The 14520-nt window shown below is 36.6% G+C and overlaps 1 protein-coding gene across 1 annotated transcript in view; it reads left to right on the plus strand.

The window, feature by feature from the left end:
• The window catches only part of LOC127449585 (N-terminal EF-hand calcium-binding protein 1-like), a 50263-nt gene that overhangs the window by 28997 nt on the left and 6746 nt on the right, over nt 1-14520 (plus strand). Inside the window, exons 4-11 of the mRNA XM_051713119.1 lie at nt 3939-3964; nt 4548-4645; nt 5596-5732; nt 9980-10104; nt 10187-10266; nt 10358-10411; nt 10547-10659; nt 13094-13171. Coding sequence (XP_051569079.1) covers nt 3939-3964; nt 4548-4645; nt 5596-5732; nt 9980-10104; nt 10187-10266; nt 10358-10411; nt 10547-10659; nt 13094-13171 — 711 coding nt within the window. The remainder of the gene's footprint in view (nt 1-3938; nt 3965-4547; nt 4646-5595; nt 5733-9979; nt 10105-10186; nt 10267-10357; nt 10412-10546; nt 10660-13093; nt 13172-14520) is intronic.

A 14520-nucleotide genomic window follows, 5' to 3' on the forward strand; every position in this document is an offset into this window, starting at 1 on the left:
GTGTGAAAAAGTGATTGCCCCCTAAACCTAATAACTGGTTGGGCCACCCTTAGCAGCAACAACTGCAATCAAGCGTTTGCGATAACTTGCAATGAGTCTTTTACAGCGCTGTGGAGGAATTTTGGCCCACTCATCTTTGCAGAATTGTTGTAATTCAGCCACATTGGAGGGTTTTCGAGCATGAACTGCCTTTTTAAGGTCATGCCACAGCATCTCAATAGGATTCAGGTCAGGACTTTGACTAGGCCACTCCAAAGTCTTCATTTTGTTTTTCTTCAGCCATTCAGAGGTGGACTTGCTGGTGTGTTTTGGATCACTGTCCTGCTGCAGAACCCAAGTTCGCTTCAGCTTGAGGTCACGAACAGATGGCCGGACATTCTCCTTCAGGATTTTTTGGTAGACAGCAGAATTCATGGTTCCATTTATCACACCAAGTCTTCCAGGTCCTGAAGCAGCAAAACAGCCCCAGACCATCACACTACCACCACCATATTTTACTGTTGGTATGATGTTCTTTTTCTGAAATGCGGTGTTACTTTTACGCCAGATGTAATGGGACACACACCTTCCAAAAAGTTCAACTTTTGTCTCGTCAGTCCACAGAGTATTTTCCCAAAAGTCTTGGGGATCATCAAGATGTTTTCTGGCAAAAATGAGATGAGCCTTAATGTTCTTTTTGCTCAGCAGTGGTTTTCGTCTTGGAACTCTGCCATGCAGGCCATTTTTGCCCAGTCTCTTTCTTATGGTGGAGTCATGAACACTGACCTTAACTGAGGCAAGTGAGGCCTGCAGTTCTTTGGATGTTGTTGTGGGGTCTTTTGTGACCTCTTGGATGAGTCGTCGCTGCGCTCTTGGGGTAATTTTGGTCGGCCGGCCACTCCTGGGAAGGTTCACCACTGTTCCATGTTTTCGCCATTTGTGGATAATGGCTCTCACTGTGGTTCTCTGGAGTCCCAAAACTTTAGAAATGGCTTTATAACCTTTTCCAGACTGATAGATCTCAATTACTTTCTTTCTCATTTGTTCCTGAATTTCTTTGGATCTCGGCATGATGTCTAGCTTTTGAAGATCTTTTGGTCTACTTCACTTTGTCAGGCAGGTCCTATTTAAGTGATTTCTTGATTGAGAACAGGTGTGGCAGTAATCAGGCCTGGGTGTGGCTAGAGAAATTGAACTCAGGTGTGATAAACCACAGTTAAGTTATGTTTTAACAGGTGGGGCAAACACTTTTTCACACAGGGCCATGTAGGTTTGGATTTTGTTTTCCCTTAATAATAACAACCTTCATTTAAAAACTGCATTTTGTGTTTACTTGTGTTATCTTTGACTAATATTTAAACTTGTTTGATGATCTGAAACATTTAAGTGTGACAAACATGCAAAAAAAAAAATAAGAAATCAGGAAGGGGGCAAACACTTTTTCACACCACTGTATATACATACGTACTTATATAATGTATATAAAATTATTGTGCATAATAATAATACACTTTATTTTTATATAGTGCCTACATAAAAAAATATAGTATTATTATTATTGTGCACAAATCTGTGGTGCACATTACAAAAATAAATAAATAAATAAATAAATAAAAATGTCTTAGGAATCTTCCATCAACTTGATCCGCCTCTAAAACAGCTTTCCTTTTCAGATGACATCACCAAGCATCTTATTTTCCAACCGTCTGTCATTTAAAAGACCACTTTTTTTAACATCCAATTTACTCACAAATGATAAAATCAAGCCCCACCCAAAATTATTTCTCATTAAATATCCTATTTCACTTAGAAATGTTTCAGTAAGGAGTGACCAAAAGTGATTATGGAAGTAAAATGGGTTGCAAACACTGTTTCGCTGATTCATTGCTCCTTTAAAATGGAATATTCTACAAAGCCATGCAAAAAAGGGTTAGGAAGTACATTTCAGATGAAGTTTTCTAGTCTGTGCACAGTAGCGTTATTAACCATCAGTTTTGACACCCTGTCCTTGCTCCTTCATTACCAAATTCATTAACCAGACCCCTTTTGGCTTTCGTTTTCTTTGGCGCTCAGTCTTGCAGAAATATTAAAAGTCCATTAATACAATCAGTGAGCACTCAAGGCAAGTCCAAGCAATTACAGAGCCTGAGTCTATTTTAAAAATTGTGTTTTGACTGTGATAGTGATTCAATGTGACAGGAATCACTGAGGGAATTTTAGATATGTTTCTGGCTGCATAAGAATAGGAATGTGGAATTCAGCATGAAAATGGACAATCAAATCGATCTAGGATGGTGTGAAATTGCAAGCTATATTCTGTGGCATGTTGTCTCTACAAGTAACTGTGCTAATTTCAAATGAGGTTTTAGTACATGTTTGACTTGTGTCTATTTATATACTAGATAATGTGTGTGTATGTAACCAATTCCTAATGTTTTTAGGAACCTTCTCTTAAGTTTGTTTTTATAACCATAAACTAACGGTCCCAGAACATTGCAAGGAGTTTTTTTTTTTTTTCTTACAACCTAATATGAACTTAGACAGAACGTTCCCTAGTGGTTATTTTCTGGTTTTACTTTATTTTATAACCATAAACTAATGTTCCCAGAGCATTGCTGGAAGGTTTTTGTCTGTCAACCTATTAAGGACAGAACGTTCTCTAATTGTTATTTTTTAGGTTTAATTTTTATAACCATTAACTAACATTACCAGAACGTTGCAATGAGGTTTTTATGTGACAACCTAAAAAGAACTTATTCATAACATTCTCTAAATGGTTATTTTTTTAGGTTTTATTTTTATAACCATAAACTAACATTCCCAAAACGTTGCAGGAAAGTTTTTTTTTTTTTTTTTTTTGGCAACCTAATAAGAACATATATATAGAACATTCTTTAATGGTTATTTTTAGGTTCAAATATTCACTATTAAATATTTCTACAGTATATAACTTTATAAACTTACTTAAAAGGATGGACTGATGGATGGATGGATGGATTGATGGATGGATTGATGGGTGGATTGATGCATGACTGGATGGATTGATTGATGGATGGCTGGATGGATGGATTGATGGATGGATGGATGGATGATGAATTGATGGCTGTATGGATGGCTGGATGGATGGATTGATGGATGGAAGGATGGATGGATGGATGGATGGATGGATGGATGGATGTATGGATGGATGGATGGATGATGAATTGATGGCTGTATGGATGGCTGGATGGATGGATTGATGGATGGAAGGATGGATGGATGGTTGGATGGATGAATTGATGAATTGATGGACTGATGGATGGCTGGGTGAATGGATGGCTGGATGGATTGATGGACTGATGGATGGATGGATGGATGGCTGGATGGATTGATGGACTGATGGATGGATGGATTGATGGATGGATGGATGGATGGATGGATGGATGGATGGCTGGATGGATTGATGGACTGATGGATGGATGGATTGATGGATGGATGGCTGGATGGATTGATGGACTGATGGATGGATGGATGGCTGGATGGAATGATGGACTGATGGACTGATGAATGGATGGATGGATGGATGGATGGATGGATGGTTGGTTGGATGGATGGATGAATTGATGGGCTGATGGATGGATGGATGGATGGATGGATTTGTGCACCATTTATGAAATTGGTTGAAGTGGTTGAAGTCCAAGTCTGGGTTTGTAATAGTCATATTTTTGTTACTTCATATTATATTCTTCTTTTATTCATTATCTCTGCGAGTTACCATCTGCTGAGAAATTTCACCTCAGCCCTGCGATGTTAACAAGAACGGAGCATAATTGGACTGTTTACACGTTAAAATTCTGCCAACGCTGCGGACAGCCCACACATACTCTTCGCTAATGACACCACTTTCAAATCCTTGACTCCTCTCCAATTCAATTAACGTTTTTGTCTCATTATTTTATTCTCTCTCCTTTCCTTTCCAGTAACCTTGATACAGACAAACTATCAGGTAGGTGTGGATAATTCTTTTAATTGTCATATTGAAAAAAAAAAAAAATAGAGAACAGAAAAAGGGTTTCAGGCAGCAGGTTCAGGAAAAAAAAGAACTAGAGGTAATGAACTTTATTTTGAAGTAATTTCTCTGTAACTTCTTCAAACATTTCACACTGGCAAGTTGACACATGAGCCAAATGTGTCATAGAAGTGCCACAATATGACGTGAAGAACCATTACTGTGTGTGTGATCTTGTTCTCTAGTTAAAATATTTGGATTAAGTTACAGCCTGAATCTTGCTCTGTGCTCGAACAGGCTAAAGACGTTGATATTAGTCGACAGGAAACAATCTGGAAATAAGAAACCTTCCTGTTCCCCAGAACAGACTGTCTGCGTTATTCATTGGCTCGTGTACTCAAGCAAATATCGACAGCTGAGCCGAAGAGCGCCACAGTCATTACTTTAAGAGCAGTCCAAATTTGTTGATTAAACAGACTGTGAAACTTATTCAATGCAAAATTCGTTTCCTTGAACTTCTCTGACTCATATTTGGTGTTCTGCTCTATAATTCTCTCTCTCTGTTCCCTGCTGTTTTCAGAATACTTTTCTCAGCATCTTGGAGAATATCTGGACGTTCTCTCTGCGTTAGAGAAACTCAATGTTGCCGTGCTAAAGGCCATGGACAAGACTAAGGAGGTAATCCAGAAAACTGGGTGAACATTTATTAATTTCATCCCAAAATCCAAAGAAACAAATGAAAAATATATATATCTTGCATAAATAAAATGAAGCCTATTTTAAGGACAATTAAGGCCACATCCAAACTAATTTTGAAAACTCAGTTTTAAGTTTCCTAATTTCATTTGTTTTTCAAAATATGCAGTAATAGAGAGTTTTCGAAAGTCTCCCTTTTCAGCTAAGAAAGTCTCAGTTCCAGTGTGAGAAATAGTCTTTGAAATATCTATCACCATTGTGACTTTGAACAGTATTTATAGCATTAGTTCACCTGAAAATGAACATTCATTTTTTCCTTACCCACATGTCATTCCAAACACTTCTATCATCTGTGGAACACAAAATATTCACATTACTCTTTTCCATGCAATCAAAGCAGACAGTGTCACAACACCATGAGGCTACGGTAAATGTTGTCCACACATGCGCTATACTTCAAGTCTTTTGTAGTCCATCCAGCACACAGAAAGGCCCAGCATTAGTCCACTATAATCTTTTTTTATTTGCCAGCACAGATGTTTGTGTTTTTGGAGACTGATTATTTCTCTAATGGAGAAACCTGCCTCCTCTTAATAGTCACTTAAACTGTGTTGTGGGCATTAATTGCATCTGACACACGCCCAGTCTGTTTGTCCAGGATAAAGTGGGGATTCATTTTGTTTACAGAGCGGTCGTTACTTGTCAAGCTGTTTCCAGAGAGCACAATAAAGTCAGTGGATGCGTCCTTTATCAGCCTCAGGTTAATCGTGTTTGTCATGTTATATTCTGTATTGATAACAGGAATTTTTTAATAGAAGGTCAAGAGGGCAGGACTTGACATTTACCCTCAATGCTTCATGTCACGAGTAAGGAAAATGGTAATTGTGAAAGAACTGAGCATCATACTTTGTGTTCTCTGTCTCTTGCTGTAGGAGTACCAGGGTTCGTCTGTTCTCGGGCAGTTTGTGACGCGTTTCATGTTGAGGGAAACATCTAGTCAGCTGCTGTCACTCCAGATGTCTCTGCAGTGTGCTATGGAGGCTGTGGAGTCTCAGAGCAGCACCACTCCGTGAGTTACACACCTTTGTCTTTCTATCTTTATGGTGACTTTCCATTGACTTCTATTGTTTTTATATTGAACTAATAGTATTTTCTATGCCCTACCCCACAACCTAAACTTTACAGAAACGTTTCTACTTTTACTAGTTTGTTTTTTTAAACTGTTTTCCTCGTTGCGACAGTTTTCCTCGCTGCTCCCCACAATGTCTGAGATTTCAGATTTTATATGCTTGTGGGACATTTAATATTTTATCTAAACACAAATTTGTAAATGTAGCTTCCACAATTTTAAATATAGGTTTTTCAGTAAAAATATAGGTTCCGCAATTAAAAATATACATCTCGCAATTAAAAAGAAAGTTTTGCGATTAAGAATATAGGTTCCTCAATTTAAAATGACAGGTTGTGCAATTAAAAGTATTTGTTTCACAATTAATATTATATTTTCCACAATTAAAGTTATAGGTTCTGCAATGTCAAAATAGGTTCCTCAATTTCAAATATAGGTTGCACAAATAAAAATATAGTTTTTCAAATAAAAATATAGTTTTTCAAATAAAAATATAGGTTCCGCAATTAAAATTATATGTTCTTCAATTTAAATGATAGGTTCCTCAATTAAAAATAAAGGTTCCGCAATTAAAAACATAAGTTCCGCAATTTAAAATATAGGTTCCGCAATTACATTTATAGATTCAAAAATTAAAGTTATAGGTTCTGCAATTTAAAATATAGGTTGTGTAAATAAAAATATAGGTTTTGCAATAAAAAAATTTAGGTTCCGCAATTAAAACCATATGTTCCACAATTAAAAATATAGGTTCCGCAATTAAAAATAAAGGTTCCGCAATTAAGAATATAGGTTCCGTATTTAAACCATTGGTTCTGCAAATAAAACCATAGGTTCCACAATTAAAAATGTAGGTTCCGCAATTAAAACTATAGGTTTCACAATTAAAATGAAATGTTCTTCAATTTAAATTATATGTTCCACAATTAAAAATAAAGGTTCCGCAATTAAGAATATAGGTTCCGTATTTAAACCATTGGTTCTGCAAATAAAACCATAGGTTCCACAATTAAAAATGTAGGTTCCGCAATTAAAACTATAGGTTTCACAATTAAAATGAAATGTTCTTCAATTTAAATTATATGTTCCACAATTAAGAATATAGGTTCTGCATTTAAAACTGTAAGTTCCGCAATTAAAATGATAGATTCCGCAATTAAAGTTATAGGTTCCTCAATTTAAAATATAGGTTGTGAAATAAAAATATAGGTTTTGCAATTCAAACCATAGGTTCCGCAATTAAAAATATAGGTTCTTGTGCTGAGTGACTCCAGCCAGGTCTCCTAAGCAACCAAATTGGCCCGGTTGCTAGGGAGGGTAAAGTCACATGGGGTAACCTCCTCATGGTCGCTATAATGTGGTTCTCACTCTCAGTGGGGCGCGTGGTGAGATGTGCGTGGATGCCACGGAGAATAGTGTGAAGCCTCCACACGTGCTATGTCTCCGCGGTAACGTGCTCAACAAGCCACGTGATAAGATGCGTGGATTGACGGTCTCAGGCGTGGAGGCAATTGAGATTCATCCTCCACCACCCGGATTGAGGCGAGTCACTACGCCACCACAACAACTTAGAGCACATTGGGAATTGGGCATTACAAATTGGGGAGAAAAAAAATTAATATATATATATATACTGGTTCTGCAAATAAAACAGTAGGTTCCACAATTAAAAATATAGGTTCCACACAGGAGAATATATTGGAGAAAGTTCCCTTTAAGTTCCCATGATGTCATAGAAGAACCATTAAGTTCCTGTAATGCCATTGGAGAACCATTTTAAGATCCTACAACATTTTAAAAGAACCTTTTTTTAAAGTTCCTTCTGATGTTTAAGAAGAAATATTTTAATTGTGACACTGGAGGACCTTTTTAATTTCCCCAGTTCTTTTGAAAACCGTCTGGTATGTAGAACCAAAACACTGATCTGAAGAACCTTTAATGTAACATTAAAAACCTTATTAATCTCCAAGTAACCATACAGCAACTCAGGAACATGCCTACAACGGTTCTTGATAAGAGAAGAGTTTTTTTAATGAACCTGTTGTGCTGCAAAGAACCATTAAAGAATGTTTATTTTTACGAGTATAGTCTCTGTCGTCCACAGTGGAACATCAACCTGTCTCAGCTCTTGGTATTTATGAAAAACAGAGAGAGAAAAGGAAGGAAATACATTGAGAACACAAAGCTGCAAGCTCCAAAGGTTTATGTTCTCTGTTTTGTTTATTATAAAGTATTGCTCATCTGTGGGGTATCTCTCCTCACAAAGGATCAATCACAGAAACAACATTCTTACGCTGATATTCTCAGAGGAGCTTTTAGTGCGGCAGAACTCTGCACGGCTGTGGAAATGTTTGCATATGTTTTTGTTCGCTTCTGATGGCTCAATAAGTGAAAAAAAAAAAAAAAGCATTTGTGCTGTCAGTTTTGCTGCTTTCAATTCCCATTTGTCATACAGAATGGCCCATTAGTGCGACTGTTTCATAACTAGATTGCCTGTGCTGTTCAGTGGTTACCCATAAACAACTCTGAAACTTGTTTTTTGTGATCCTGTAGTGAATATATATGAACTGTTCCTTGACATCACGGCTTTAGGTACTGCACAAGAGGAGAAAGATCGATGTTCGATGTTAATATAACTGGGTCATCAACAGTCTTGAGAGACGGTTCTGAGTCATGTGAACATATGTTAGGTGACGTCATTCAGTGATGTCCTCTTGTTCATACATTCTTGGCAGTGAAAGAAGTTTAAACACTGCGTTCTCTCTTATAGCAGCTGTGCTTTGTCTTTCCTGCCATACGCTCTTTCTGCTAACAGTGTCAGCTCCTATTCAAAATACATTCTCTAAAAAAAAGTCTTAATACTTTCTGAAAATGTTGCATCTGAAGTGAATTTATTTTTTATCTTGTTAACCATTTTAAAGTTCATTTGATGCCTCAAGAAAAACTCTTTTTAAGTTCCTATGATGTCTTTAGATAATAGAGATGCACCAACGTATCGGACAAACATTGGTATCGGCCGGTAAATGCAGTTATCTGCACTGCTCAAAAACAGCCAATGATCAGGTGCTTTTTGTTTCAGTGTTTTGGTTATGACTGAGACCAGTACCTCTGAAACATAGAAGACATGCAGAGACATAGAGAATAATGTTGTTAATTAAATTTCTTTCAAAGTCATGTTATTAATTGTCAATGATTCAAAACAAGAGAGCATAAAAAAGTAGAACTACCAAACTATCGGTTTTGGCAGATGTTGTTTAAATTACTGTATATCGGTATCGGCACACACATTTTGTGTCCCTATGGGGGGGGGGGGGGGGGGGTTTGGGGTTATTTTCTCCCAATTTGGAATGCCCAATTCCCAATGCGCTCCAAGTCCTCATGGTGGCGTAGTGACTCGCCTCAATCCGGGTGGCGGAGGAAGAATCTCAGTTTCCTCCACGTCTGAGACCGTCAACCCGCGCATCTTATCACGTGGCTTGTTGAGCGCGTTACCGCGGAGACATAGCGCATGTGGAGGCTTCACGCCATCCACCGCAGCATCCACGCACAACTCGCCACGTGCCCCACTGAGATCGAACAACATTATAGCGACCAAGAGGAGGTTACCCCATGTGACTCTACCCACCCTAGCAACCGGGCCAATTTGGTTGCTTAGGAGACCCGGCTGGAGTCACTCAGCACGCTCTAGAGAACTCCAGGGGTGGTAGCCAACGTCTTTACCTGCTGAGCTACCCAGGCCCCCAGAAAACCTTTTAAAGTTCCTATGATGTTTATAGAAAATAGATGCACCGATGTATCGGACAAACATCGGTATCGGCCAATAAAAGCAATTATCTGCACTGTTTAAGGTGCTTTTTGTTTCAGTGTTTTGTTTATAACAGAGACCAGTTACTCTGAAACATGGAAGACATAAAGAGACATAGAGAACAAACATATAAACATTTCTTCTGAAGTTTATATTATATACTGTATGTAATTAATTTTCATTGATTTGAAACAAGGTAGCATAAAAGCAGAACCAACAAACTATCGGTATCGGCAGACGTTGTTCTAAATAATAGATATCGTAGCGGCACACACATTTTTTTATCAGTGCATCCCTTTCAGAAAGACTTTTTAATTTTCCTGTGACAGCATATAAGACTTATTTTAAGTTGCTATGATGTCTCTCTCTTTTCTCTCTATAGAGTGGAGGTTGTGAAAGTCCCGGAGCATCTGGCCATACAGAAGAACAACAGAAGATGTGGCCGTCGAGTACAGAAGAACATGTGTCTGTCACCTACTGATCCATACTCAGGCATTCTCACTACTGGTAACACACACACAGACAAAGACAATATGTGTTGGTTATGAGTTGAGTTGTGTACCATGTATCGTTGTGTGTTGTATCTCAGGTGTCACTGTAGATACAGATGAACACTGGTGCTCTCAGATCAACAGACTGCAGCAACTCATCGACAAACTGGAATGTCAGGTGACCGTCTACTTATCTAAACATATCTAAATGTGTCATCCATCAGACAACATGATTTATGAAACAGTTTTGATGTATTCTTCATTTCTAGAGTCCAAAGTTGGAGCCTCTGAAAGAAGATACTCTGTCCAGCACATATAAATCAGTAAGTGCTTTTATAACCAATCGATGTTTGAAGAAACTTCTCCATGCATTCAGTACCACTCTTCTTCTTCCAATCGTAAAATTTTGCTGTTGTTTGATATAACCATTGCATTTCTTCATCCCTCTCTCTGTCTAGAACATTCTTCTGGTTCAGAGACAGATGATGGTGACAGAGAACGATCTTGAGGAGTTTCAGAAGGCTCTGAAAACTTATGCCGACTCCACCGCCAATCAAAACGACAACCTACAGTGAGACATACGCCAAATTAACTCACATGATAAACTGTGAAGTGATTATAATGATATGAATGTCAGTGATGTCAATTACAGAACAGCTTCGATCATAGTACAGTTAGCATAATCTATAAGGAATAATGTTCGTCAGCCGGTCTAGATTTGCAAAACAAACCCTGACAGAGTGATCATAGACCCCAAAGCAAACAATAACCGGTTGACTGTACATTATACCGCGTGTTACATGGGCACTTACTAAAGAAATACAGTAAATAAAGGGACACAAAATATTAATTTAAGTTGTTATGGGAGAAGAAAGAGAGTATTGAGTGATACGAGAGACATGAAACTGAAACAGCCATGTAGGAATCAAGTATTATAGATAAAATGTTTTATGTTGCAGAATTTGACACCATTAGTTTTAGTTTGCTTTCTAAAGACTGGCTAGAAATCATGAGATTAATCACAATTATTTAATTGACAGCCATAGGTTTTTAACATTAAGCAATAAAAACAAATCTGCATAGATTTTGTGATCACAAATATTACTAGAACCTTTAGATTGCTTGTAAGGGGTTAAATAACTATATTTAATGAGACAAGTGCAAAACAAACACATTTTAAATTAATTTAATGTTTCTCTTCAGGTTTATACATCTAACATTAGTAATGAAAATAAGAAAAAAAAATACACTGCAAGCTTAATAAAAAGTAAATATATTTTTTGAGATAACACAAGATAATAAATTAATCACAATAAAAAATATAGGTTTCACAGTTCAAAATATAGGTTCTGCAATTAAAATTATAGGTTTCGCAATAAAAACTATACCTGTAGGTTCCACTATTAAAATTATAGGTTTTGCAATTTAAACTATAGGTACCACAATTAAAACTACAGGTTCCACAATTACAACTTTACCTGTAGGTTCCACTATTAAAATTATAGGTTTCACAATAAAAACTATAGGTTCCACAATTAAAATTATAGGTTCCACAATTAAAACTATACCTCGGTTCTGCGAATTAAAACTATAGTTACCGCAATTAAAACTATAGGTTCCACAATTAAAACTTTACCTGTAGGTTCCACTATTAAAATTATAGGTTTCGCAATATAAACTATATGTTCCACAATTAAAACTATAGGTTCCACAATTAAAACTACAGGTTCCACAATTACAACTTTACCTGTAGGTTCCACTATTACAATTATAGGTTTCGTAATAAAAACTATAGGTTCCACAATTAAAATTATAGGTTCCACAATTAAAACTATACCTAGGTTCTGCGAATTAAAACTATAGTTACCGCAATTAAAACTATAGGTTCCACAATTAAAACTACAGGTTCCACAATTAAAACTTTACCTGTAGGTTCCACTATTAAAATTATAGGTTTCGCAATAAAAACTATAAGTTCCACAATTAAAATTATAGGTTCCACAATTAAAACTATACCTAGGTTCTGCGAATTAAAACTATAGTTACCGCAATTAAAATGATAGGTTCCACAATTAAAACTATACCTAGGTTCTACGAATTAAAACTATAGTTACCGCAATTAAAATGATAGGTTCCACAATTAAAACTACAGGTTCCACAATTAAAACTATACCTGTAGGTTCCACTATTAAAATTATAGGTTTCGCAATAAAAACTATAGGTTCCACAATTAAAATTATAGGTTTTTTAATTGCAAAACATATAATTTTAATAGTGGAACCTACAGGTATAGTTTTAATTGTAGAACCTATCATTTTAATTGTGGAACCTATAGTTTGAATTGAAAAATGTATATGTTTCGCAAGTAAAAATATAGGTTTGGCAATTGAACTTTCTTTTGGCTTTAGTACAATGACAATATAAAAGACAATTATTTAATTTTGCTAACATGCTGTCTTTATAATATTACACAAATTTTCTCACTTAGTAAAAATGGGTCTTTATGCAAAGGAATCATCACATTTCGGGGTCCGTGGCATCAAAGAGTTTGAAAACCCCTGTTCTAGAATAGCTCTCTGGAATACTTCATTCAGCAGTGAAATATTTCTTAATAATGACTGTTGTCCGAAGCAAGGCTCTCTAACTGACAGCTTATCTGGGACATCAGTTTCCAAAATAGCAGTGTTTGTGTTCTGTCTCTCGTATCATTCTGCAGTCACTACAAGTAAGCTAATACAATTATTTAAACTCAAATCAACATTTCATGTCAGTGTATTTATTTATTTGGCAAGTAGCTATGTAATAAGCAAGATAATGAACAGTTATAGCTAGTCATTTGCTATCATGACCGGCTGACAGTACATTATCCCTTATTATTATCCTTCTTATATTATTATCTCTTAGGATTTTTTGATTCCCTAATGATAGCTCCTTCCCTTTCTCAATGTTCTCACTGTCTTATTAAATAATCTTCACATTGACGAGTCGTCATGTTTCTCGTTCAGTGTGTCCATTCAGAAACTGCCTGAGAAGAGCTGCTACATCATATATGAATTTTGGCAGGACCGTATTTCCTGGATGAGGTGGGTGTGTGTTATTGAAATGCAGAGATTTAGAACGTAGTTGGGACACATTTAGATACGGGTCTTTGGAAAAAAATCCTGATTCTTACATTTGCAAGACATTTGTGCGTTTGTTCAATCCCCTGCTGTAGTCGTTCAATGAAAGAAGCTCCTACTGATTACTACAGCTTACAGGTTACGTGGACAACCTCAATTTTGCTGGCTTGCTGTGTCTGTGTGTGTGTGTACTCTGTGTTTTCGTGCAAGATTGTTGAGGGTCCAATGAGACTCACATTTTAAATTAGCAGATGGCTTATCTCACAGCACAGACTTCACACACACACACACACACACACACACACACACACACACACACAGATACACACTGCTCTAGAATGATTAACACGTGACAGATTGTGTTACCTAATTGTGACTGTTTCACATAACAACACTATAAAGAAAATACAAGGTGTGAATTTTCCATATTCGATGGATAAAATTAATCTAATTTACCTAATACCTTGCAATGCCATTAAAAATATAATTGCAATGTAAATATCTCCTGTGGAGAAAATAAGCACTCTCTCAACAAACGATTTGAAAGCTTTTGTCGTGATGTGATTAGTCTCACATCAACTTGATTTCTCTTAACAGAGTTAACAGTATTTTAATGGCATTGAGATCTGGATTTTGTCCATTCAAAGACCACAAAACCCCCAAAAGTTCTGTTTTGCTTGAATGTTTACAGTCTCAAGCTCACCGCTGATTGGTTCCTGGATAGGCAACATTCTGACTTGACGTGCAGCATCAACACATTTAATGTAAAGAGTCTCAAGTCCACGCATCCACTATAGAAACAGTGTTTGTCTCATCTATTTATAGCACATTGTTCCAATAGTTTTGATATGTACCTAGCTGTATTCTGGTAAATAACAGTTATGAATCAATATTATTTCTGAAGAGCTGAGGAGTTTGTATGTTGGGCAGCACTGTGCAGTAGTTGTGCAGTCACTTTTGGAAGATCGACTCGTATGTGCTAACATTGACTTGGACATGATGTGACTGTGAATCCCTGGATGTTATCTGTTGTTCTGGAGAATTCCTGCTGTAGCTTTAAAGGAATATTCTGGGTTTAATAAAAGTTAAGATCAATCGACAGCATTTGTGGCTCATTGTTGATTACAATAAATTCCAGTGAGACACTTACAATGGAAGTCAATGGGGTCAATCTGTAAACATTAAAATACTCAGTGTTTCAAAAGTATAGACACAAGACATAAACAATATGTGTGTTAACATGATTTTACTGTGATAAAATCACTTACTAACAGCATCTGTAGAAAGATATATCCAATTTTACAACTGCCATG

This window comes from Myxocyprinus asiaticus, chromosome 12 (genome assembly GCF_019703515.2).
Source record: "Myxocyprinus asiaticus isolate MX2 ecotype Aquarium Trade chromosome 12, UBuf_Myxa_2, whole genome shotgun sequence".
Taxonomy (NCBI): domain Eukaryota; kingdom Metazoa; phylum Chordata; class Actinopteri; order Cypriniformes; family Catostomidae; genus Myxocyprinus; species Myxocyprinus asiaticus.